The sequence below is a fragment of the Neltuma alba genome, unplaced genomic scaffold (genome assembly GCF_004799145.2).
Source record: "Neltuma alba isolate B1F8T4 unplaced genomic scaffold, ASM479914v2 tig00011398_pilon, whole genome shotgun sequence".
Lineage (NCBI taxonomy): Eukaryota > Viridiplantae > Streptophyta > Magnoliopsida > Fabales > Fabaceae > Neltuma > Neltuma alba.
This window is the reverse complement of record NW_021636087.1, coordinates 459,252-485,819: the sequence shown is the minus strand read 5'-3', so window position 1 is coordinate 485,819 and position 26,568 is coordinate 459,252. Positions and strand designations below refer to the sequence as shown.

Here is a 26,568-nt window from a genome sequence, read left to right as displayed (position 1 = left end):
ACATTGTGTCTATTTGGAAGAACGATTGGAGAGGGAAAAGCCACGATTGAAAGTTCAAAAGTAGCTTAATATATCAAGGGACTGTTTGAGTAAAAACCAAACCATCATTTTAAAAGTGATTTTATAGTATACGAAGTAAATATGTGAAGGAGTTTGTTTCGATTTGCAAAAAAATGCTTTTCAAAAACACTTCTGGATGTTTCCAAACACCCACTAAGCCTTTGTTTGATGAGCATTGGATTTTAAAGCAAAAGTTAATCTCAATATGAAAAAGCCATAAGCTATTTTCAGTTGCTTATAAGAAAAATTGCTTTTTAAACGTGGAGAGAAGGGGGGGAAAAATAGAAAAACTTATGAGTCACTCACTTTAATTAAAAAATAAATAAAACTATGGTATCAAAATACCACTCTATTTCTATTTATAAATAACTTGTACTCCAAACTCATAAATTAAGAAAAGTATTAGATTGATAATTTTTTTTATATTTATCCTTATTACAAAAAGTATTTAAATATATTTTATATTTTCTCTCACCTATTTGCTTTATTTTTTTATCTGGATTTATTAAATCATTAGGAATAAAATTGAAAAAAAAATCATTAATTATACTACTAACGTCTTTTTATATTATATAAATTCATGTCTTTACTATTTTTCAGTATCTAATAAAACCCATACGTATTTTGATAATTATAGAAATTAAACTTACTTTTATTCAATACTAATCCAAACAGTCTTTTATCAAATATAACTTTCACAAACTAACTCTTATAACATGAAATCCCCACACAATTTAGATCCTTCAATTTAATTTTTACCCAATCTAATTTTTTTAAAAATCAAATTAATAATAAGTTACTTTTTTAATAACTAATCCAAAAGTGCCCATCGAGTTACATTAAACGCGAATACCATCCAGGCGCCCACCAAACTCCATTCCCCCCCCCCCCCCCAAAAAGAAAAAAGGCCCAAATTCAAACGAGAAGCCGCCCGGAACGCAAAAACGAATGAACAGCGAATGAACAGGACAGAGAGGAAAAATAATCAAATTTTACAAAATTCATATCCGAGGCTTCACCCCCTTCGCATGCTTTGAAATAGCTAAACCACACTTACAAGGGGACCAGACATGAGTTTCTTCACTAGAGCAACTATATATAAATTGACGAAGAAGTAACGAGTGAGTCTCATATTTGGCTAACTATCCAGATTATAAAGAACAATCCCTGCATTCTAAATTAGGCCTTCCAATTCCAAGCTGGGGAAAAAAATCTCAGGGCTTTCCCCATTACATAGAAAGAATAAATCCTCATTGCTCAAAACCCTGTGATTTTACAGCCACCAGTTTCATCCCCCAGTACATCAACCAGAGGCTTCCTCTAGAAACTTGCTACCTCCAGCAACAAAACTAGGGAAGTTCTCAGGTCTCAACTTGCAGAAAAAATCCTAATCGCACTTAATGTTTCGGTATATCCTTCTCACAAACAAATTTGAACCAAGATAACCCACAGCCCCTGCACATCATTCCAGGGAACACTTCAGGCCAGATAAAGCACGTGAACATTCTTATGAAAGGATGATTGATCAATAGTACGGGATTTTAGACTTGTCATCCTACCAGAGCTTGAAATGAAGCTGAAAATACATATTAAAAATTATAATAATTAATTGAATACTTACCGCAGAGAATTCCAAGTCCAAGACAAAACATCAAGGTGTATCCAAAATAGAAGCTAGTTTGGAAGAAGCCTGACATCTTTGTCTTCACATAGTAGTAGTATATCGAATACAGATACACATAAACAGCAGTTGAGGCAGCGGAAAAGAAAGAAGTCCATTGCCAGTGGTAGTTCTCGGCATTTAACAGAAAGTATGTTCCCACAATCGTCACACAAACAGTAACAATAATGAGAATCAGAAACACCAGCAGCATGAAGCCATAGACATAGTACACCTGTTAGCCACAAAGGAAAGGAAGTAAAACACGTATAAGCCAAGTTCCAAACATGAAACTCACAAAGCATGTTGTCTACACTACTTTCACTCAAATAAAAATTTGTTTACTTTGAAGCTTACTAGTCAGTTCAAGGGGGGAAAAATTTTAATAAGAAGGAAACCAGTTTTTCTGCTCTATTAGATGGAAGGAACCTGTTGAAAATATAGAATTCAATCCTAGCATGAGCCCTTACCCAATGTAGCTTAAACTTTTAGGATTAAATAGCATCAAAGATTCTAGACCATGCGGTTGGGATTCAATGGTTGCCAACCAACCCCACCCCACCCCATTCTTCAAAATTAAATTGAAATTTCAACAACAGGTAATGATGTGCTTAATCACACGTCAGTGTGCGGGGGGCATGATAGAAATATGGAGACCTTTTCCTAGGCCTTCGTTTGATACCTTATGCTTTTTTAGGATGAAATAGTTTTCGACAAGAAACATAGGCTTTCTAACCAAAAACATACGAAAATAACTTTGCTACCCACACCATGCATTGGGTTCTAATTCACCTTGTAATTCCAAAAGGATGTAAACACAAAATACATCTCAATGAAAATGCTGCCAAACGGTAGGAGTCCTCCCATCAGAGAAACTACAGACGGTGTAAGGTACCACTTCTTCTCAGGAATGGGACGTGGGATGGTCTTTACACGACAGGGATTATTTGGGGCGCCACTCCAGTTTCTTCCAACAACTGTACCCAGAAGCGCGAGAGGGAAAGAGATGAAACCCCAAATGACAAACACAACCACCATTGTGCCAAATGGGATTGCTGCTAGAGATCCATAGAATATAGCAATCGTATTCAAGACAAACCCGATTCCAAAGCACATGAATGGGAAAAGAGATGCTGTGAGAATCATGGACTTAATCCAAGTTTTACCTATATAAACAAAAAGAACGGTTACTAGCATTCAGAGCAAAGGTCAAATTAAAGTGACTAAAGCAAGCTTGAGGAGAGGTTGCAGCAATTTTTTATTTGCCCCCCAGGTGCTTACCCCCATGTCTTGAGTACATCCCCCCACTCACATAACCAGAAATGAACGATGTCAGGGCATAACATACAATGAAGGTTGTGACAATTGCTCCTCGCCTGAGACACAAATAGCATTTAGGAATTTACATAACAATGAAGCAGAAAAAAGAAGGGGGTGGATAAACGATAGCCAATCTAATACAGCCTACAAAAATGGATGATTATTGCGATATGCATGCAGTAAATGGCATGAACATAGTTATTTAGCACATTTTGTGCACAATCACCCTATCATTGATAAAATCATAGTGCAGAAAAATATAACAGGAAGTTTAAGAAGTTACATACCCAACATATAACATCCCAACAATAGCCAACAAGATGACAAGAAGAACCAGCAATGCCAGCTGAGCACCAGTGCCAACAACAGCTGAAAGAATAACTAAATTGCGAGGTGGCCGAAAAACATCACCATGCACAAGTTTCCAGCCAGATTCTTCGCTGACATCTCTCTCCTAGAAATATTTTTGTTAAACAAAAATTGGCATTCAGAAACACTCAACTTTTTCTGGGAAGAAATAATTTACATATTTAATAAACAGATAATAAATAAGTCTGAAAGGAATTACCAGGGTTTCCAAATCATCATCTTCTCGTGCATATTTAGCATAATCATTCCTCAAAGTTCGCATTAATATCATTGACACCAACCCAGTGAGAAAGATGACCATCATGAAAGAATTAAAAATGGAAAACCAATGTATCTGCAAAACACCAGACAAACTTAAATTCCTTTATAGACAAAGCCAAGGAAAAAAGCTGCAAGGATGTGAACAGTCAAAGATAATGAAATATCCAACCAAAAATGAATCCAGATGCAAAATTTGCTCCAATCTTTTTAACCTGATGTTCAAAGAAAGGATAATCCAGGTAGACATCAAAGCGACGTCCAAAGGTGACATTGGTAGGTTCCCATTTGACAGAGTATGTCATGTCTAAATTTCTGCCCGCCTCCAGAGGCTTGGGGCTCTCTTGAGTTAGATTCACATGAATAATCTGCAAAATACAGACCCAAGTACAGCACATCATGGCTCCCTAATCCCTTCATGATATTAGAATTAGGATAAGAAAGTAATCAAATAACTACTGACCTGATCTTTATTGTATTTAATGACAATGTTCTTGTGTGTGTAAAGGACATGCTTGCCGTTATCACTGTTCTTATCAGGATGCAGCTCCCCAACAAACCCTAAACAAGAACATAAGTACCTTAAATTGTAGTGAAAAGAATTAAAGGGTAAATCAAACCAGTGAATGGAAGATAAGGGCGGTTTTCAGCATACCCCACAAAGGTAGGTCATCTGAACTTGTGTAGATCAGGTCAAATACCAGCCAGCATATGAGATAGGGCAGTGAACAAGAAAGAGATCGAGTGTAAGTACTCAAAAAGTGAACCAGAACTTAGAACAAGAAATATTCTTTGTGCGTGTGTGTGACAGAGGGGGCGAGCAAGGAGCAATATACAGACGAAATCTCTTCAGTCATATATTATGATAATTCAAAAGAAACACGACATTGTTGGTCATTCTGACACTAAAATAAGCTATTGAAGAATTATCGAGGGCAGACTTTTACATGACGAACTATTAGAGTAACCCTTCTCTGTTTTCTGGTGATTCTAAATAGTGGAGTGAATATCAGAAGACAATAGTGAAAGTTTCTGAATAGTAATTCTCTGTATATTCACTCATGATCTGATTACATAATATATAAGGGAAATAGGAATCAACCCAATCAATACAGATCTGATCCTATACCTCCTAATTAATACAGATTTGATTCTATTCCTCCTAAAATCATGGAGCACTAATAGTGACCAGATTTCTCTCTAATCTGACCGTTGCTATTTATTACAGAATATTCTCTGTAATATAACATAGGAAATTAGGTTAAGCATTTGGTTTCTGGGCCTTTAGGCAGCAGGCCCACTTTCCCACACTCCCCCTCAAGCTGGTGAGTAGATGTTAATCATTCCCAGCTTGCTTCTGAAACCTTCAAATTTTTCTTGAGTTAGAGACTTTGTCATCACGTCTGCAATTTGATTTCTTGAGGGAATGTAAGCTAGATCAATCACCTTACTATCTATCTTTTCTTTAATGAAGTGTCGATCGATTTCCACATGTTTTGTGCGATCATGATGCACTGGATTATTAGCAATCTTGATTGCTGACACATTATCGCACCAAACTTTCATTGGAGCATTAACCTCAATTTCAAGCTCCTTCAAGAGTCTCATAAGCCATATCCCCTCACAAATACCTAGGGCCAAGGCCCTATATTCTGATTCGGCCGAACTCCTTGATACCACTGGTTGTTTCTTACTCCTCCAAGTAACTAAATTTCCCCACACATAAGAACAATAACCAGTAGTAGATCGTCTATCTCTTTTTGATCCTGCCCAGTCAGCATCAGTGAATAGTTCAATTTCTTTAGATGTGCCCTTAGCAAAAAACAACCCTTGTCCTGGGGTCTTCTTCAGGTACCTCAGTATTCTGTAGACTGCTGTCATGTGTTCCTTTTGAGGACTATTTGAGAATTGGCTCACCACGCTAACTGGATAGCATATGTCAGGCCTTGTGTGGGATAGGTAAATAAGTTTCCCTACTAGCCTTTGATATTGCTCCTTGTTTACTACCTTTCCATCTGACTTGATTGTTAGCTTTTGGTTCAGCTCCATTGGAGTATTAGCAGGTCGAGCTCCCAACATCCCTGTTTCTTTTAGGAGGTCAAGTGTATACTTACGTTGTGATACACTTATCCCTTTATGAGTTCGCGCCACCTCCATGCCTAGAAAGTATCTTAGTGGGCCAAGATCTTTGATTTCAAATTCTGTTGCTAAGTCTCCTTTTAGCTTTGTGATTTCTTTTTCATCATTCCCTGTCAAAACTATATCATCAACATAAACAATAAGTATAGTTATTTTTTCATGATGGTGTTTAACAAACAGGGTATCATCGGCTTGACATTGTTTATAGCCTAACCCTTTGATGGCTCGAGAGAACTTCTCAAACCAAGCCCTTGGAGACTGTTTCAGCCCATACAAAGATTTGTGTAGCCTACACACCTTCCCAAAATTGTTTGAGTTTCTCATTCCCAAAGGAATCTCCATGTAAACTTCTTCTTCTAAGTCCCCATTAAGGAAAGCATTTTTAACATCAAGTTGGTGTAAAGACCAATCTAAATTTGCAGCAAGAGATAAGAGAACATTTATAGTATTAAGTTTAGCTACAGGGGCAAAGGTCTCTTGGTAATCTATCCCATAAGTTTGAGTAAACCCTCTAGCAACCAAACGGGCCTTATATTTGTTTATACTTCCATCGGGGTTATATTTTACTGTGAATACCCATTTACTACTCACAATTGATTTACCTTTAGGAAGATTTGTAATTTTCCAGGTTCCATTCTTTTGTAAAGCTCTCAATTCTTCTTCAATAGCTTGTTTCCAATGTAGATCTGTAACAGCCTCATTGAAACTTTTAGGAATTTTCACACTTTCTACATTTGCTACAAAAGTTTTTAGGTGGGGTGAGAGCTTACTGTATGAGACATACTTACTAATAGGATGTTGAGTGCAGCTCCTTTTTCCTTTTCTTAGGGCAATAGGCCAATGAAGTTCTTCAGAACCCATTTCAGGTGCAGAGTCATGTTGCTGCATAGATGTAGAGTCACGTTGCTGTTCTGTGGTATTACTAGGTTGGTTTTCCATAGTTTCAACCATAGGCTGGTCACAGAGAGAGTTTAGAGGCTCAAAAGGATTTGTATCTTGATAGACAGATCTGTTTGGGGTAGTTTCGGTTCTGTTTGGTGTATGTTCAGATCTGTTTTGGGAGCTGTGTGTTGATTCTGTAAAGTGGGAAGGCATAATAGGTATATCTAGGGAGATTGAAGGTCCAACTATTTGCTGGTCTGTTTGAGAACCCTTGTGATAGTCACAAATTGTCCAGTCACTTTCCTTGTTCTCCCCCTGAATGGATGATTTGGGATAATATGGTTGAGATTCAACAAACTTGACATTCATTGTAATGTAAACCTTTTTGGTAACAGGGGAATAGCATTTGTAACCTTTATGATTTGAGGAATAACCAAGAAAAATACATTTAATGGCTCTAGGGTCCAGTTTTCCCCCATGTTCATTATAAACAAAGGCAGTACACCCAAAAACCCTCTTGGGAAGAGAAGTTACGAGGGAAGAGTTTGGAAAAGTGTCAAGAAATTTTTGTAAAGGGGTCTGGAAGTGCAGAACTTTTGAAGGCATTCGATTTATCAAATGAGCAGCGGTAAGTATAGCATCCCCCCAAAATTGGTGAGGAACATTGCCCCCGATCATAAGGGCTCTAGCAACTTCTAAAAGATGTCTGTTTTTCCTTTCAGAAACTCCATTCTGTTGGGGAGAATAGACACAGGAGGTCTGGTGATGAATGCCATTTGTGGTTAAAAAATTTTTAAAAGATGAATTTAAATATTCTTTCCCATTATCAGTGCGAAGAATTTTGATTGAAGTCCGGAATTGATTTTTGATGAAAGCATAAAAATTTTGAAAAACAGAAAACACTTCTGACTTGTTTGTAATTAGAAAAACCCAAGTCAATCTTGTATGATCATCTATAAAAGTTACAAACCAGCGGGCTTTGGAGTTGGTGTCAAATTTAGACGGCCCCCAAACATCACTATGGACAAGGGAAAAAGGGTGAGAGGGGGTATAGGGTTGTGGAGGATAAGAGTGTCTAATTTGTTTTGCAAAATGGCATGTATCACAATGAAAATCAACAACAGATTTATTACTGATAGAAGGAAATAAAACTTGCATATAACTAGGACTAGGGTGGCCTAACCTAGAATGCCACAACATTATTTCATTAGTTGGCATAGTAGATGAAATAGAGCAAGAAATAGAAACTTTTGGTGAAGATCCTTGGATATAATAAAGTCCATTCCAGACTTTAGCAGCGCCAATCATCTTCCCCAATGCCAAGTCCTGAAAAACACAACTAATATTATCAAAAGTAACAAGGCAATGCAATTGATCAGCAACTCGTTTTACTGACAGCAGGCTGCACTTAATTTCAGGGACATATAGAACATTTTTCAATGTAATATGTTCAGAGATAATAACAGTTCCAGAACCTAGAACCTTGGAAAACTGCCCATTAGCAACCTCTACAGTATTATGGTTAGAAAAAGGACTGAAATCAGAAAAGACCTCTTTAAATCCAGTGATATGATCAGTGGCACCGGAGTCAATTATCCATAAATTCTTAGATGGAGTCACACTACTAAGAGCATGAGTTAGGATAGTACCTGCACGGGCTAGAGTAACAGAGGGTGTAGGGGTCTCACTTGTAGAGGCAGTAGCGTGCTTGTCCAGCAACTTTCGCAGAAGTAGTAGCTCATCATGGCTTAAGAGACTACTATCAGCAGTAGAGGAACCCACCATTAAGCCCTTGCTTTCTATTTTGCCTTTCTGCTTGCTGTTTGGAGGTTTTCCATGAAGCTTCCAACATACCTCTCGTGTGTGTCCACTCTTGTGACAGTAGTCACACCATTTGCTAGACTTTTTGTTTTTAGTGTCCCCTTGGGGGCCACGGACAGCAAGAGCAGATGAATCATTAGAATGTGTGGAAGAAAAAGAAGAGGAATTAATCAATACCTTCCTACTTTCTTCAAACTTGACAGTATTGAAAGCTTCTATAAGTGAGGGAAGAGGTTTAAGACTCATGATTCGTCCCCTCACATCTTCAAAGGAATCATCTAGTCCGAGTAGAAACTTGTAGCACCGTTCCCGATCCACCAACTTTTTGTAATACATGGCATCTGTGGGATTGGACCATTCATGGACCTCATAGAGGTCTATTTGTTGCCAAAGTTTCATTAATGCTGTGTAATATTGAGTTACAGATTGTTCACCTTTAACCAGATCATGAAGTAAGCGTTTGACTTGAAATAGAGCAGCTGTATTTTCTGTAACAGAATAAGTGGCCTTTGCAGAATCCCAAATTTCTTTGGCTGTTGTAGCAAGGAGATAGTTTTCTCCAATCTCGACTGTCATGGAGTTGACGAGCCATGCCATTACTAGATTATTTTCTGCACACCATGTAGGAAATTGTGGATCAGTAGCAGCTGGTGGTGGCGGAGATCCTGTGAGATATTTCTCCTTGTTGCGACCACGAACAAACATGAGAACATAGCGAGACCATTGAAGGTAATTGTTCCCATTTAGATGATGGGTAACAGGCATTTGAGAGAAGGCATCCGATGGCAAACCTAGTGGCGGTGTACTCCTAGTTGTTCCGCCACCTTGTGAGGCCGAACCTTGCCCTGAAGGAGGGAGATTACTGCCATCAGCAGTAAAACCACGTGGCTGCTGCAATGCAGCCTTGAAAGACATTGAGAGGGCTTTTCTTTCTCACGGCTCTGATACCATGAAAGTTTCTGAATAGTAATTCTCTGTATATTCACTCATGATCTGATTACATAATATATAAGGGAAATAGGAATCAACCCAATCAATACAGATCTGATCCTATACCTCCTAATTAATACAGATTTGATTCTATTCCTCCTAAAATCATGGAGCACTAATAGTGACCAGATTTCTCTCTAATCTGACCGTTGCTATTTATTACAGAATATTCTCTGTAATATAACATAGGAAATTAGGTTAAGCATTTGGTTTCTGGGCCTTTAGGCAGCAGGCCCACTTTCCCACAAATAGCATGAAGGATCTCCTGTTTAGCTATTAAAATATGAAAATGAATCAGGTTACTACTTCTAGGGTTAGGTGTGTCTAATAAAGTCAATGTCAATAATTTCTCCACATCCATAAATATACTCCCACTCTCACATAATAAAACTTCAAACCTAACTACCATCAATCTATTCCTATTTCATGTAAATAAGGTCAGAGTAAGTAATTTTTTATTTCAATTCCAATTACACAAATTAGAGTTTCCTTAAAACCCTATCCACCATTTTTCCAATAAACAGGGTGAAATGCCCATAATATTACATATTCGCAATCAATCAGAAGGCCATGCAAGATGTGCCATAATTATCTTCACTCCCTCAAGCACCAGTTCAAGTCAAGGTCGTTTTTACAAATCTACAGGACACTTAGAAATCAATTTTCTCTGAGTTTCAACCACACCAAGTCAGTGAATGAACACAGGCAATAACTTGAAATCATGTGAACGGTCCCAAAATACTTAAGATCCAATTGGCAGACTCTCCTAGCAACATCAAACTAGGCTGTCCAGCATCATACAGCAATCACAATTGTAAAAGTGCAGACTAATGGTAATTTGGGTTTCCAAAAACATTTTCAGTTTTCATTCTTCATTTCCATTTCTTTAATCTATTTTCGTGTGCAAGTGAAGCTACCGAAAGCTTCCTTTTAGTTTTACCATTTCAAACCTTCTTTTACCAAACTCCACTAAAATATTACACCCATGTTTCTTATTTTCACATAAAGTGAAACAGGAAAAAAGGAAGACAAAAAGACTGTAAATTTCCAAGAAATTGCAACCCTTTATCACATACTGCGGTATCGTTATTAAGTAAGAATAAGCTTTCTGTAGTTTCAACTTCAAACATTTCACGACTCACTAAAAGCTTAACTGTTTTATCCGTTCTCTTAGTAACAAGAAAAAGAAACAAACAAAACGTACCCATGAAGAATTCAAACCAGTAGCTATTTTCTATGGCATCCTTCAATTGTTTAACCTTTGCATCATCAAGAGCCAGCTGGCAAATAACTGTCTTTTGCACATTTCCTGAAAAAGAAGGAAAAGCCATAAGTGGCGCTGCTTTGACTATGGATAACTCCATAAAATAACAAGAGAAACCTACGTACTTGTAAACTTGATGTCAATTTGGCTATCGATGAGTTCATTGCCACCCAATACCTCACCAAGACCCCCCCATTTATGTGCAGGGTTATCAGATGGATGACAAAATGGAAGGCTGTAGTAATTGTATGTTTCTTGTGGATTGTTATAAGGGCCGACTTTGTTCACCCAAAGGGTAACCGGGTCTCCTTGCTGATACTGCAATAAAATTAAATCGAAGCTTTAAATAGAAATCTACTGATCAAGGGAAATGACAAATGAAGATAGGCATTCTACCCATGTCACTAGCTGATACTTCAACAACATTAAATCCAAGCCCCAAAACAGAAACCTACTGACCACAGGAAATTACAGATGAAGATAGACAGTCTGTCCATGTCATTATCTCCATCCTTTAGGAAGGAAGATTTTGGGATAATTGATATCCGAGGAAAAACAACTATAGAATAAAGAATTGAAGTTATGGCAAACTACCCCCTAAATGAAGCAAAGAAAAATAGAAGATCTTCAGATACTGGGCCACAAGTATAATCTGCAATATGAGTTCACTTCACTCTGGGTTCAGCTCACAGTAAATGGGTTTCTTAGTGATTTCCTTCTTGGGTAGATACTCAAGTTTAAGACAAGATGGATCGGTCTGGTGCAACATGGAGTTAGGCATTTTAGACCTTACAGCAAGAGCGCTGAAAAGTGATTCAATGTGTGTTCAATAGAACCAAAGTCATCAAAATTGAAGATTGAAGTGTAAGTTAAGTGCACTGAAAGCCAACTATAGATACTTGGGTAATAAACGAATTATGGTAGCATGAAATAAAGAACATAGTACATAATAGAATGCTCTGATCTCAAAAACAACTAATGATTTCATGTGAAAATTTCAGCCAATCATCAGTTACTTCCCATTTGAAAGGCATGGCCCAATGCAAATACTTAGCTCACTAGAGAATAGAATCCCCGAAGCCTACAGACTGTAGTCATGTATTCAACTATTCTCAAGCCAAAGTTCCTCATTCATTGAGTTTCTCTGGTCTACATCAACCATTGCAATAATCCAATCAGCGATGCGACAACTAGAAGATAACAATGCCAACGACAAATTATAAAGCTTCTACACTGATAACACTTGCGAAATCTAAAATCAGAATTAGAGGATTCAAGGTATCAAACAACAATGACTTATCTGTCCTGTTTAATTCTAGCTTATGCCTCCCAGTACAAATTTATCCCTGTTGCCACACTTCAGACCTCTACTGCTAGATGTCTAAAACCACCACTAATGTCTCTTAGAGTTAACAGAATATTTAAAACAACAGACACCGCTCTAGCTCTCAAGAGACTTTTAACCTAGATTGCTATGCACATGAACGTGAAACCGCTAATTCGAAAAAACTGCAGCATAGTTTTTGGAGGCTGCCAGCTTGTTCTATATCCAGTAATCCATAATGTGCCGCTTGTTGCCATGTTATATAACGCCAAATTCAAAGAACTCTAACGTAAATTTCCATCAGAAGATGAGAATGCTGTCCGGCTTTTAAAAAAAGACCCAAGATCAGCAGTTGATCATAATGCGGGGAAGAAGTGAAAGTGAATTTCATATACAGGGACCATGAATCACTTCTAACCATCTGCATTGTACAGATATCAATACAATCACGACTGCATAATCAAACCAAAGCCCGCTAAAGATCAGGCGCCAAAACGCCCGACCATTCCACACACCATAAAAACGAAAAAAACACGCCCAAAATATCCCTCAGCTGAGAAAAACCAAAGAAAACTGTGTGAATTTACTGAAGTCAAATTCCAAATCGAGATCATCACCCAAAACACTGAATGCAACAGCTGGAAACCCCACTCACTGGCAGATCTAGTCCCAATTCAGAAATCATAAGGAGGCGAGAACCAGATCCACGGGGCAGAATCCGAAAGAAATGAATAACAGACGAACATAAACAACAGATAAGGATGGGGGAATTTACCCTGTGATCTGACTCAGAAGCGAACGCCGGAGAGAGGCGGAGAAGGAGGATAACGGAGAGTACGGAGAGGGAAAGGCAACGAAATTCGAAGGACATGGCGGGCACCGGCGACGGTCGGATCTAGAACCTCTCCGATTGAGAAGTGCCTCAGTAAGAGAGAGAAAGAAAGAGGGAGAGAGAGATGTCCTTACATTGAAGAACCGACGACCTTGAACATCGAAAACATAAAACGATGTGTGCCAAGAAGTGGGCCCAGTTGGGTCCGAAAAACATATCCGGGCTACTTTATTTTGGATTCGGTACAGATCCGCTAATCGCACAGCCTTCTTTAAATTGCTTTTTTTGGTAAACTCTTTAAAAAAATTTTGTGCACGTGTCCATAACATCCGATTAATTGGGTTTATAGCCCAACAATCCGAGTCAAAAATTCCACAACACGATATTTCACCCAGGAAAAAAAAAAAAAATCTAGACCGACATTTTAGGGGGCCGAAAGAAAGATTTGTGCAAATTTTCTAATGTCGTTATTATGGTTAGGATTATACAGTTGCTGAAGTGTGACCTTTTTTTTTTTTGAAGTTTTGATCCATAAAATTTGATATCAGTGATTTTGGTTCTTGAAACGATATTTTATAAGCAAAAACCACTGGTCACAAATTCATGAATCGAAATTAAATTTTAATAATTAAAAATTATACTGACCCTTATAATTATAATTGTGAATACTGATTTCAGCTTGGAAATTGCAGCAAATTGCATTATCCATATCACGACTGCTGTAATTTGCTATTCAATTGGCTTTTAAAATGTTCATAACTTTTAGGTTGGATTTTTCCTCATATATTACTGATTTCAGCTTGGAAATTGCAGCAAATTGCATTATCCATATCACGACTGCTGTAATTTGCTATTCAATTGGCTTTTAAAATGTTCATAACTTTTAGGTTGGATTTTTCCTCATATATCCATTTTTTTCCTTCAAATGCCTTATTCAAAAACCATTAGCATCATTTAATTCAAATAACAGGAAGCACTTTTTAAAAATAAAAAAAATAAACGCGAGGTTATAAGTTCGAGCCCTCCCTGGAAGCATAATAGGTTCATGAATTATGATCTAAAATAAAACACTTTATTTAAAACCTGTTTAATTATAGACAAAAGTTAGGTACAAGGAAAAAAAGAGAGAGAGAGACTAGGATTGGGTTGTTTTGTTAAGTTTTAATCATCCCCTCCTTTATTTTGTATAATTGTTTGCCTTTTTAATAAAATTTGGATTGGAATAGGAGAAACTTTTTGAATAATTCATTTTTATGACTATTAAAAAAAAGCGACTCTATTCCATTAACAGCTGCCTAACATTCAAAATAAGCATGCTGCGTGCGGTACGCTCCAACTGTTGCTATCAGAAATAAATAAATAAATTAAAGATACATGGAAATGAATGAAGAAAAGGGTATTATTCCACATCATTATTGGTAAGCACATCAAACAGCAAATTAAATACTACCTCCGACCCTAATTATAATACTCCTCCTGTCTTTAATATAAGACCCATTTAACTAATTTGATTAGATTAAGAAAGTTAGGTAAGTTACTTAATTATAAGAAAAGTGACATATTTTTCCTAAAATACCATAGTCATCTTTCTTAATACTCCCTCTCTCTTATACTTAATTATGGTTGAAGGAGTATCCATGGGAGTAATTTAGAGAAAATTGATAAATATGAGGAATGAGTCTTATATTTAGGACCAAAACTAACTCAAGGATTGGGTTCTATATTAAGGACCGGAGGAGTATCTTGTTTGTAAATCAAACGAGATTTTATAATTAGGACTGAAAATAGTACATAAATCAACAAGTTTGTGCTGGCTGCAAATAAATGAATAGACCATTGGTAGTGAATGGTTGAAAGAAGGCTCACGTATTAATCACGCTTGTGTGGAAAATGTCAATTTCTAATCATGTATTATAGACTTGCAATAATAATAGGACAATATGTGGATGACAAATTTCATGTGTAATATAGGACTTGAGTTCAACTATTTGCAACGTTTTCCTGGTGGGAAAAAAAAACTACATGTATTACTTCCGGTCCTAATTATAAAAACTAGTTGACTAATTTGAGGAGATTAAGGAAATAAGTCAAGTTAGTTATTTATAATAAATAGGTGTTGTTTTTTCTAAAATATCCTTACTAATCAAATGTATTAGTTAGAACTACTATCTTAGAAAAAAATTTATAAATATGAGAGACAAAGTGGATTGAGATTTTATATTTAGGATTAAAATAAAATTTAAATAAGATCTTATATTAAAAACCGGAGGTAGTAAGTTTTAGACAGTGACGTTGTTTGTTAGTTAGAGCTTTCTGATCAAACAACACTAAACACTTCTTTAAATTTCTTTTGATAAAGCGTGTTTAATCTTTTATAAATATGATGTGTGTGTGACATCCTTTCTTCGTAAAAAGGATGACAAAATATTATTGGTGGTGCCTTTTTACAAGCTATGTGACGAGTCATATTTTTATTAGAACTTTGGTTTTGATACTTAGCCTCCTAAACACAAAGGTAAATTGAAAGGGATAATTAAAAATTTTTTGGTAAGGTAATGGAGACTTTTAGCTGACTTACAAAATTTACCGTCGTATTTTCTTTATAATTAGAGAAATAATTTATTGAATAAAGTACAAGTAAGTTCTATTTTAACATAAAAAATAGTTTTTATTGAAAAATAATTAAACTTTTTGGGAATTATAAAAATAAAATAGGCAATTAAAAAATACTACATTTTGAGTAAGTTCGCTGAATTGAATCAAGCCGTGCCAGTGCGGACCTTGTAATTTTTACCCCCATGGTCCTATTTATATGAGAAAGAAAAAAATTTTTGTTTTTGTTTATAAGTTATTTTATTAAATTTTCATCATGAATATATTATATTGTCCTTTATTTATTATAATGTGTATAGTTATCTTTTTAAATGAGTATACATTAAATAAGGATAAAGTTAGAAAGTTACTATATTTTAATAAAAAAGTAATACAATTTAAGTTTTTTTTATCTGTGTGAAACATATTAAAAGTGTCTTATAAATAGGATAATATATTTATATTGGCGGTAAAGATGAGATAAGAATATGAGTTCATAATTGATTTTGTCCTGGATGTTCCGTAATTTAGAATCAGTCTTTGAAGAGCCGGACGGATTAGGCCATTGGCCGGCAGTTAAGGAGTTAATTCGGTGACTAAAGACAAATTAATTCAGTGACTAACCACAATACTTTCAGATTGAATATAATTTGTTCAGTAAAAAAAAATGAATATAATTTGTCAAATAAATTTAACAATCATATATATTAATCTAAGGAACGATACAATTATATGTAAGAATCATATATTTATTATATTATTAAAAATTCTATGGCATGTTTTGATTAAAAATTTTAATTATATTTAATTTTTGCTTGATATTTTAATCATATTTATAAACTATATACTTTTTAAAAAATAAATTATGACTTTAAAAAAATCTTGAGTTAGTATTGTTTATTGATGTCCTGCTTGGGTGAGAAGAAAAGTTGGGAGGAAAAAAATAAGATGAGAGAAAATAGAAAAAAGAAAAAACTAGAGAGAATATGTTATGTCCTTTTACTTGGATAGATGAGAGAAATATAAAGAAAAGAAAATTAGTAAATATCTAAACAATTAAAATATCTTTATCAAAATATATCATGTTTAAAATTAAATTAAATTAAATATTACAATAGAAAAATTATATTAACATCAGCATAATGAAATAATTTAAAATTAAGTTATTGAGTTTATATATTTTCAGATTATTATATTTTAAAACCAAATCATTTAATAAAAATATTGTTTTAAGATTAAAAATAAAAAGTGAATGACTTTTTAAATATAATAAAAGAAAATAAATATGAAAAGGAAGAGAGAGGAGGGGTAGCCATAAAAATCTTTTTTTTCTTTCCAAATCTCTCCATATATGGAGAGAAATTTTGGAGAGAAAATGAGATATGGGACTACTTTATTTTCTCCCCCCACTTTTTCTTCCTCCCACATTTTCTCTCCTATCCAAATAAAAAAAAAACTTGTTTCTCCTCGTTTTTTCTTTTTTGGTTTTCTCTCCTCCTTAATTTTCTCTCAATCCAAGAAAAGGGTGAATCTCTTTTTAACCAAAAGAGATCACCCTAATTTAATTTCAGCTGTTCCTGAGTCCTGAAATTATAGTAAGTTACATTTGACTAATGCTCCTGCTGCAAAATTTCATGCAACGTCTTACTTTCATTTTATTCATTATTAAAACAATAATACAATAAAGTATAAATGAACCGGGAAAAGATTTGGGCAAACTATGGCTATTTATAGTGGCAATAGCTAAGGGGTGAACATTTCGTTTCAAGGTAGCGGATGCGAAGTGAATGATAGCAGCAGGGGATACAAGCCGGGAACTTGGGAGGAGAGCCCAAAAATAAAAAAGAAAAATTACAAATCAATAAGCTCAGCAATGAGAGGGCAGTCACCATTTATTATTTTAGAACTTGTTATTATAGGCTATTTTGTTATTATTAAGATTTTTTTAATAATTATATTTTTTATTTGAGATATCATTCCAAAAACAAAAAAAGAGAAGTGCTAACCACGCATGAAGAGGATGAGCTAAGAATTGATAATCGTGAAATTAAAATTTGATGGCAAACTTTTATTCCTCCGGTTTTTATGAGGTGTTTAGATGGAATCAAAACTATAATTTTAAAAGTGTTTTTATGGTATACGATGTAAATATATGGAGGAATTTATCTCGATTTATAAAAAAGTGCTTCTCAAAAGCACTTTTTATGATGCCGAAACACCCTAATATAATACTTATTTAACTAATTTGATTAGATTAAGTAAGTTAGGTAAGTTAGTTAATTATAAGAAATATGACATGTTTTTTCTAAAACACTATAATCATCTTCCTTAATTTCCTCATTCTCTATTCTATTTGATTATAGTTGAAGAAGTATCTATTGGGATAATTTACGAAAAATTGATAAATATAAAAAATAGGTCTTATATTTAGGATCAAAATTATCTTAACAATTAGGTCCTATATTAAGGATTAGAGGAGTATAATCTTTCATTACGTGTATAATATTTATAAATTTGAAATTTACATTATAAAGCTCTTTTTTTTACATTTTTTATTTCTAGGTTGTGTTTATATTCTTTCTATGTTAATATTATTTTATTCTGTTTCTTCCTTCTTCTTTTTTTGACCAGCTATTCTGTTTCTTCTATTTGTTATATTTATGTTATTATATATGTGTGTAATATTATTTTCATTTAATTATCATGTTACCTATTGAACCGCACGACCGAACTGTTATAATCGTTTGAATTATGACCCATTAATTTTTTTCAGAGCTGAACATCTGGCTTTTAAAACAGTGTTTAAGCTATAATCATACTCATTATTTTTTTAAATATAATTAATTTATATATGTAAGGATCTGATTGTGAGTTCATAATTAGCTTTGACACGCGTAAGAATGTTTAGATATTTTTCTTTTAAAAAAACAGATTTTAACTTTCGTAAATTTTATCAGGTTTTTTTTTTTTTGGGGTCTCTCTGCGTTGAGAATATTAAAATTATACTCTTTTGTCTAATTGCCACATCCTTTTGCGGCGCATGCACATCCATTCCCCGTCAACTGCCAAGTGTCTCTTTTAGTCTTTTTCAAAATAATTAATTAATAGTTATTTTTTTCCCAATGACCTCACAGGAACACCCGCCTCTCCAAATTGTTTTTTTCATGAACAATTAAAAACTTTTTCCAAAAGTCTTCGGAAAAATTGCCAATTTTCTCTACTATAGGTATTAATATTTTATTAACAATTTTAATATAAAAAATTAAAAACTTTAATGGAAATTATAACCAATATTGTTGCAATGGATGACATGGTTCTCTCGACACACACATATAATACATGTTTATTAAATGGGTTTTTTTGGCCAGATTAAATGAGTTTAATGGTGCTGGTAAAAAAAAAAAAGAGCTTGATGGTGTATAATGCTAATTTTTTCTTATCTAGAATGTATTCAAATTTAACTATACTATTTAAGGAGATACTCCTTCGATCCTTAATATAAGACTCATTTAATTAATTTGATTAGATTAAGAAAGTTAGGTAAGTGAGTTAATTATAAGAAATGTGACACGTTTTTCCTAAAATACCATAATCATCTTTCTTAATACCCTCTCTTCCTTTTCTACTTGATTATGATTGAAGGAGTATCCATAACAGAAATTTAGAGAAAACCGATAAATATGAGAAATGGGTCTTACATTTAGGACCAAAACTAACTCAACAATTGGATCCTATATTAAGGACTAGAGGAGTAATTTTCTTTGATAATTCTTGGTAGCAATTGTTATCCAAAAACAGTTCATAAGACTCTATACTTCAAAATCCTTTTGAGTGTTTGTTTGGAATGAGGATATGAGTCACATATGACCATTCCAAAACAGTTTTTTTAATCATAATTTATATAAACATATTTATAAGTAATTATATTAAGCAGTTTCAAATAAGTCTGATTTAATAGAACTTTTTGCTCTTTACAAATTTTCCATAAAACCTCAGACTTCAATATTATTTTCTCTCCATTTTATAAATTCCAAATCAAATTTTACTAAGAATTAAAAATAAGACTAAAAATAAATTTTTTTGTCAATTCATTTAACCTACTAAATGGGCTGCAAAAACAGTAAATGTAAATTTTGGGCCAAAATTTGTTAGCGTGAGTCGTAAGTCATGCTACCCTCTTCAACACGTTAACACTCAGGCAGTTATGTTTAGTTTTAGCCTGCAATTAAATTAAATTTTAGTACTATATATCTTATAAAGCTGATTAATCATTGATACTTCCCCCCAATCTCTCTTATGATAAACAATTTTTCATATCCCTTAGTATAAGAAACAAATATATTTTCTCTGAAATTTTAAATTTGTCTTTTTATTTTCACTTCTATTAAATACATACGACTTATTATCTCTCTTTAAAAATAAGAAGATAATTGAAAAAATATGTATATATTTTGCACATTGATTATTTTTTAAACTAAATTTAACTAGTATTTTAAGCTATGTGATTTTGGTAGTTATTCTTTATAAAAATGAATTAAGAGAGTGCTACCTCCAATCGTTGATATCAAAAGAGATTAGTTATTTGTAATAAATATGAGTTATCTTTTTTAAATTATCTATATCCAATAAAATGCATTGAAATTATATTTCGGTAAAAATATTTTATAATTAATATAAATATTTTTTAAAACAAATTATAAACTTGAGAGATAAATTAAATTGAAATCTCATATTTAAGTCCATGAATTAAATCTTATATTTATACTCCTCCGGTCCTAATTATAAGACCCAATTGACTTATTTGAGGAGATTAAGGAAGTAAGTTAAGTTGGTTATTTATAATAAATAAGTGTTGTCATTCCTAAAATATTCTTGCTAATTAAGTATATTGGCTAAAACTATTATTATTAGAAGATTATCTTGGAAAAAATGCATAAATATAAGAGACAAAATGGATTGGGTCTTATAATTAGGACCAAATAAAAAATCAAATTGGATCTTATAATAAGAACCGGAGGAATATTAATTATGATAATAAGACAGTTTATTATTTCCGCGTATGAAAAAAATTAAAAATTTCCACACGATTTGGACATCTGATAAGATTCCACTCACATTATTTAAAAGGAAAAAAATTAGGGGAGAGAGAGAGAGAATTTCTCTCGTCAGTCTTCAGTCATCATCATTGGAACTTCTGTCCCCGAAGATACAGTGAGAGAGATATATGTGCTTTTCTAGTTTTCTCTTCCCTGCACGCAGGCGCAGCCTCTCTCTCTTTATCTCTCTCTGCACTCCCAAAGCGTTAAAGCAAACTTCTGTTCCTTCTTATTATTTATTATGTATAAAATCTAATTATGATATATTCCGCTGTTGATTTTCTGCTCGATTCTTTTCTTCCCTTCAAAACTCTCCCAAATCCCACTACCACCCTTCCATAAAACCACAACCTTCTTGGCTAATTTCGAATATCCATTTGAGTCTCTCTATCTAATATATGTCTCTGTCCCTCTCGTTTTCTGGTTATGTTTTGGTGCTTGGAAGCTGGGATTTTTAGTTTGGTTTATTGGGTTTGATTGATCTTTGCTGGCAAGTGGTAAGGCACGACGGAAGCGGGGATATCGTGGATTTGACGGTGCCATATTCAGCGCGTTGATTCGGCTGAAAGGAAGAAGAAGAAAGGGATGGAGAAGTACGAGCTGGTGAAGGATATAGGATCTGGGAATTTCGGGGTGGCCAGGCTTATGCGCAACAAAGAGACCAAGGAGCTCGTTGCCATGAAGTACATTGAACGAGGTCTCAAGGTGCATGCAATTTCTGAGCTTCTTTCATGCTCTGTATAACATTTTTGAGCTGAGAAGTGAAAAATATCGTCGCTGCGACTATTATTTTGCAATTCCTGGACAATTATCTGTGTGTCTGTCTGTTTGTATAGTTTTCTTTTTCCCGTTTGGCTACGTGCACTATTATATGTACACATCTGTGATTGTGGACGTCTAATCTATATTTTCCAGATCGATGCAAATGTGGCCAGGGAAATTATAAACCATAGATCTCTTCGCCATCCGAACATTATTCGGTTCAAGGAGGTCTGTAACCATGTGCTTATGATTTATAAAATCAAGCATATTTTGCTTTGAGAGTGGTTATTGTCTAATATGGGTTTTCAGCTTTGCAGGTGGTACTGACTCCCACACATCTCGCAATAGTCATGGAGTATGCTGCAGGTGGGGAGCTCTTTGAGCGAATATGCAATGCTGGAAGATTCAGTGAAGATGAGGTCATGTCTCTACTTCCTACTGTTTTAAGTTAGCTTTTAAACAAGTCTATTGTGGTGCCTAGGTGGTCATAAGTCATAGCTTTTACAATTGTTTAATGAGCAGACATTAGATTCATAAGGGCATGAGGGTGTTTGGGTAACTTAAACACGCAAATCATGCTTACTTGCCCATTAGCTAGGTAGCACGGTTGGAGCTGTTGGCTACTTTGCAACTCCAAGGGCTGGGGATGAGTATGTGATGTGCAGTGAGCAGCACTCTAATAGATGTAAATTCTACCTTAACCCATGGAATTTCTGAGTGACTAGTTCTAGTGAATTCTAGCTTAGGAGCATGGAAATTCCGTGTTAATTTCCTTAGTGCTAGTGGGGACTCCAAGCTTTTGCGAGAATTAACCTGGCCTGGACACAACTCAACTGAAATTCCAAAAACATAAAAGGGTTGGATTTTTTTTTCAGCAACAAAATTGGAATTGTTTGTTTTCCTCATAACACTTCTCAATTAATTATCCTTTTCTAAATTCATCTGGATCCAAAGCTGTCATACTGTCCAGCTTGCTAGAGAGCTGGCAGAATTTTCCACTTTACGAAATCATTCTGCATCACTCATTGAAATAACGGAGATTATTTAATCAATTGAACATCTAACTTAGCTTAGGTTATTTAAGAGGACTGAATACTAGCAAGTTCTCTTAGAGAAATATGCTTTCAAGTAATTTGAGTAACATAATTGAATGCCGAGGCTCCATTAGCTTCTTAACCTCATAGGGAGACATCTTTTCTTTTCTTTTTTTGTCTTTTTTCTTGACAATTGGTAAGGGAAAAAGTTTTGTGCTGTCTATTTATGCTCGCCTTCTTTTGAGGAACTTGATGCAGGAAGGAATTTTAATTTGTTTGTCGTTCTTGCGGTATTCCAGGCTAGGTACTTCTTCCAGCAGCTCATCTCAGGAGTTAACTACTGTCATTCCATGGTAACTGGACGTTTTTCCCAATAATGGATTGTGTCATTAAGAGTGTGTCTATAAATCTGCTTCCTTTCCTCCTCTCCTGCGTCATTTTCTTTGTAATTTTCCTTCTGCAGCAAATTTGCCATCGAGACTTAAAGCTAGAGAACACCTTATTGGATGGCAGCCCAGCTCCGCGTCTGAAAATTTGTGATTTTGGCTACTCTAAGGTTCAAATATAGATTAATATCAGTATTATCAATTCTCGTGTTTGAAATAATTAATTGTTGGTATATATGACACTTTTTGTAAGCTTTTTTTTCGCTCAGTCATCTCTGCTTCATTCGAGACCTAAATCAACTGTTGGAACTCCAGCCTACATTGCACCAGAGGTTCTTTCACGTAGAGAATATGATGGAAAGGTAATCTAGCTTCAACCATGAAAAGAAGTTTTAGATTGTGACAGATGGTTCATTAAACACATATGCACGCAGCACATGTGGCATTTGAATCACTATAAATTGCTACTCCTCTTAAGTCTTTCCTCCTAAAATCGACTCACATTTTTGACAGATGGGAACCTTCTTATACCATGGCTTTGATGTTTCTTATTTCTCCTAGTTTAACATGAGCTTGTCTCTATTTATCTCTATTTTGTGTTTCTTTTCCGTCCTTTACAGCCTATGAATATAGAAATATTAGACTTAAAACAGCTGGTAAAGAGCTCAAATTTTGTTATAAATTTCCTTGTAGAAAAAAGGCATTTTAGTTGCCAGCCATGAGCTTCTGTAGCTTTTAATCTCCTTTGTGTTAATGCCCTGAGATGCGGAAAGCACTTTGACTTTTACCTTTTTGACATGTAAAGTCTAAAAGTTCATTTGTATTTAAGTACTTGGAAGAGCCATATTAGTTTTATATTTGACAATCAGCGTTGAGGTCTGTAACCTGTCAAATATCAAACTGATGCTTCTATGACTTGGAACTTCTGCAGCTGTCATTGAGAGTCCTATGGCATATTGAGTTTTTATCGTACTGACTCTATGCATCATGATCACTTCAAAAAGAGCCTTTTTGTTGTCTTATATTTTGTGATGCTTCAAAATGTAGCTGACCTTTTTAGATATTTGGTGTGTCACAGTATCCATTTCAATGGTATTATGAGATATTGATGATGTTTTGTTTTCTTTTTTGTTATTTCATTCCATTATATGTTTATTCAGTTGGCAGATGTATGGTCCTGTGGAGTAACTCTTTATGTAATGCTGGTGGGAGCTTACCCGTTTGAAGACCAAGAGGATCCAAGAAACTTCAGGAAAACCATAAATGTAATCTTTTTCTTCTCTTTTTACTACATCCGTTGATGAATGGATAAAATGCTTCCCCTTTCTGACTTCCTTTGTTCCTATCCAGCGAATTATGTCAGTTCAATACAAGATCCCGGACTATGTTCACATCTCTCAAGACTGTAGGCACCTGCTATCTCGCATTTTTGTGGCGAATCCAGCAAGGGTATGTGTATGACATGCTGGCTTAATACTGCTCAGTTTTATTTTAATTATTTGTTTTTCAATAAAATTTGTGGAATATATTCAGCATGGAGCACTCTAGTTGTTCTCTGACAAGTTCATAATCATAGATGCTTAGGGCTCTGTTTGGCCCTTTCTGTGTTAGGGTCCTTGAATGATGATGTGTGTGATCCATCAACTTAGCCCTTTGTAGATAGATAATTCCAATTATTTGATTCCAAAGTTTTTAAAATTCGTCGATACAGTTGGGTTGGGTCTTTTAAATTATCAGCAGGATCAATATTGATGGATTTTTTTTTTTTTTCCAAATGAGTTAGTATAATGCTGATACTTTTCTTCTAAAATAAAGGCTAAGTTCACGGAACATGCATTTTTCAAGGACTGAAATGTAGCTTTCTGCTCTTATTTTTGTTAAGTTCAAACGTTAGTTCTCTCGGTGCAATGCTGCTAAACCAACCTCCCTGCGTAACAAAAATGAACTATAATTATTATCTTGCAAATGGTATGTGATCACTGTATATGTCTATTATATCACAGAGAATTACCATCAAGGAGATCAAGTCCCACCCATGGTTTCTAAAGAACTTGCCAAGGGAACTGACAGAAGTGGCTCAAGCTGTTTACTACAGGAAAGGAAACCCAACCTTTTCACTTCAGAGTGTAGATGACATCATGAAAATTGTTGAGGAGGCTAAAACTCCTGCCCAAGTTTCGAGGTCAGTAGGTGTATTTGGCTGGGGAGGAGAGGAAGAGGAAGAGGAGGAAGAAGAAACAAAAGATAGGGTTGCTGTCGAGGAGGTGGAGGAAGAAGATGAATATGAAAAGAGAGTCAAGGAGGCACAGGCGAGTGGTGAATTTAATGTCAGTTAAAAGTTTGTTGAATGGATTTTCGGCTTCCTTTGTTCTTGAAAAACTTAAAAGATGAGTGTTTGTCTTGTGTTTATAAAAATTGGGTGTTTTACATTGGACGTGAATGCTGTATATTTTATAGACATTGTGAATTTCTAAAGTATTGTAGGTGTTAGGCTGTCTTGTGAGCTTGAAAGCAGCAAGATCTTAAAATTTATATCATCTGTCTTTTTCTGTTAAGATTTGCTATATCTGATTTTATAGGATTATGTTAGTCTTGATTTTAGGGTTCTCTTTGGCATTGATTGACATTTAGGTGAAGTTTTGTTAAATTTTGTTATGAGCTCACTAAATAATACTAAAACTAGTGTACAAAGTGCATAAATGGAAAAAAGAAGTTAATGTTAAAATGATATAATAAAATTTATATAATAATCTGTTGTATTTGTAATTTGATAGCTTGTGCATATAAAAAATTTATATGATAAAACATCTTTTATACTAAAATTTCTTACGCATACATATTTAAAAAAAAACAATAATGTGCTGTGTTTTATAATTCTTTTAATCCATGCTTATCTAAATATAGAAAATAAATTGTTTTATTTTGGAATTTCAAATTATATGAATATTGAAAATAGAAATGATACCTTATTTTATTTCATATTATTTTATTGTGCAATTTACAATCTCGACAATAATTTTATATTTTATGATTTGTTATCTACGTTTAAAAGATAACACTATATTTTATTGAAAAAATGAGTAAAAAGTTTTTATTTAAAAATCTCATGGGTTAAAAGGATCCAACACAAAGAAAAAGCGAATTGCATGGAGCAAAGCATGGAGTTGGGCTCGTGTAGCATCTCGTGGAACCTTACCATGACCTAGTGATACTCCATCATCGTTGCATAGCTAAATTTGAATTAAGAGGATATGAGTCTACTTCGCGTGCTCTCTGATTTATGAATCCACATTCCCTGCTCATTGGATCGATGAGTAGGGAATGCTCATCCTTCAAACGATAGTGTGTGGGTTAGCCTGTCGATACCCGGAACCAGTTTCGATGCTTATCACTTTGATGAGCACCATAAGCTTATCAGATCTGAACCGTCTATATCTGATTTGAACGGTTCAGATTTAAAATCTTTAATTAATTATTTTTAAATGAAAAAAACTATTTTTTTGAAAAATAATAGTCAAGAGATCATCACTATTTTAGATTCTATAAATATTAAAATAATTATTTTGGATAAATAAAAATAAAAGAGAAATCAAATCTGAACTATTTAAATGAGATATAGATGATTCAGATCTAATGAGCTTATAGTACTCATCAAAAGGATGAGCACCGAAATTGGTTCCGTCGACCCTCCTCTCATACGGGTAAGATGTAGACTATTTCATCCTTATATCTCATTGAATCTATATCAGGCTACTTTATCCTTAGCTAGTGACACTTCA

The 26,568-nt window shown here is 34.5% G+C and overlaps 2 protein-coding genes and 1 pseudogene across 3 annotated transcripts; 1 reads left to right on the top strand and 2 right to left on the bottom strand.

The window, feature by feature from the left end:
• The window catches only part of LOC114712910 (transmembrane 9 superfamily member 1-like), a 29,847-nt pseudogene extending 16,843 nt beyond the window's left edge, over positions 1-13,004 (bottom strand).
• LOC114712911 (transmembrane 9 superfamily member 1) lies at positions 1,032-20,788 on the bottom strand. Of its 2 annotated transcripts, XM_028897471.1 has the most exons (14): positions 20,777-20,788; positions 20,671-20,675; positions 12,863-12,995; positions 10,889-11,081; positions 10,704-10,808; positions 4,323-4,340; positions 4,131-4,228; positions 3,883-4,035; positions 3,609-3,743; positions 3,328-3,494; positions 3,002-3,096; positions 2,513-2,886; positions 1,682-1,955; positions 1,032-1,515 (listed from the first exon to the last, which is right to left on the bottom strand). In XM_028897471.1, exons 3-14 carry the CDS (start codon positions 12,956-12,958, stop codon positions 1,448-1,450), a joined length of 1,776 nt encoding a protein of 591 aa, XP_028753304.1. In that variant the 5' UTR covers positions 12,959-12,995; positions 20,671-20,675; positions 20,777-20,788; the 3' UTR covers positions 1,032-1,447. The 2 variants fall into 2 exon arrangements, with proteins under 2 accessions (XP_028753304.1, XP_028753303.1); XM_028897470.1 differs by lacking the exons at positions 20,671-20,675; positions 20,777-20,788 and having other exon boundaries at positions 12,863-13,046.
• On the top strand, positions 20,743-25,344 carry LOC114712912 (serine/threonine-protein kinase SRK2B-like). Its single transcript, XM_028897472.1, has 9 exons — positions 20,743-21,312; positions 21,523-21,597; positions 21,687-21,788; positions 22,703-22,756; positions 22,867-22,959; positions 23,059-23,151; positions 23,950-24,054; positions 24,140-24,238; positions 24,793-25,344. Exons 1-9 carry the CDS (start codon positions 21,193-21,195, stop codon positions 25,123-25,125), a joined length of 1,074 nt encoding a protein of 357 aa, XP_028753305.1. The 5' UTR covers positions 20,743-21,192; the 3' UTR covers positions 25,126-25,344.
• Positions 25,345-26,568: the final 1,224 nt, after the last annotated feature.

What these genes read in the sequence shown, in the direction of transcription:
- LOC114712911 (XM_028897471.1), bottom strand. Translation starts at nt 12,958, where the DNA reads ATGTCCTTCGAATTTCGTTGCCTTTCCCTCTCCGTACTCTCCGTTATC. An exon ending in TTAAATACAATAAAGATCAG is followed by an intron (nt 4,036 to 4,130) that starts GTCAGTAGTTAT and finishes TGTATTTTGCAG; the next exon opens with ATTATTCATGTGAATCTAAC. An exon ending in ATCCTTTCTTTGAACATCAG is followed by an intron (nt 3,744 to 3,882) that starts GTTAAAAAGATT and finishes GGTGTTTTGCAG; the next exon opens with ATACATTGGTTTTCCATTTT.
- LOC114712912 (XM_028897472.1), top strand. Translation starts at nt 21,193, where the DNA reads ATGGAGAAGTACGAGCTGGTGAAGGATATAGGATCTGGGAATTTCGGG. An exon ending in GTGATTTTGGCTACTCTAAG is followed by an intron (nt 22,960 to 23,058) that starts GTTCAAATATAG and finishes TTTTTCGCTCAG; the next exon opens with TCATCTCTGCTTCATTCGAG. An exon ending in GTAGAGAATATGATGGAAAG is followed by an intron (nt 23,152 to 23,949) that starts GTAATCTAGCTT and finishes ATGTTTATTCAG; the next exon opens with TTGGCAGATGTATGGTCCTG.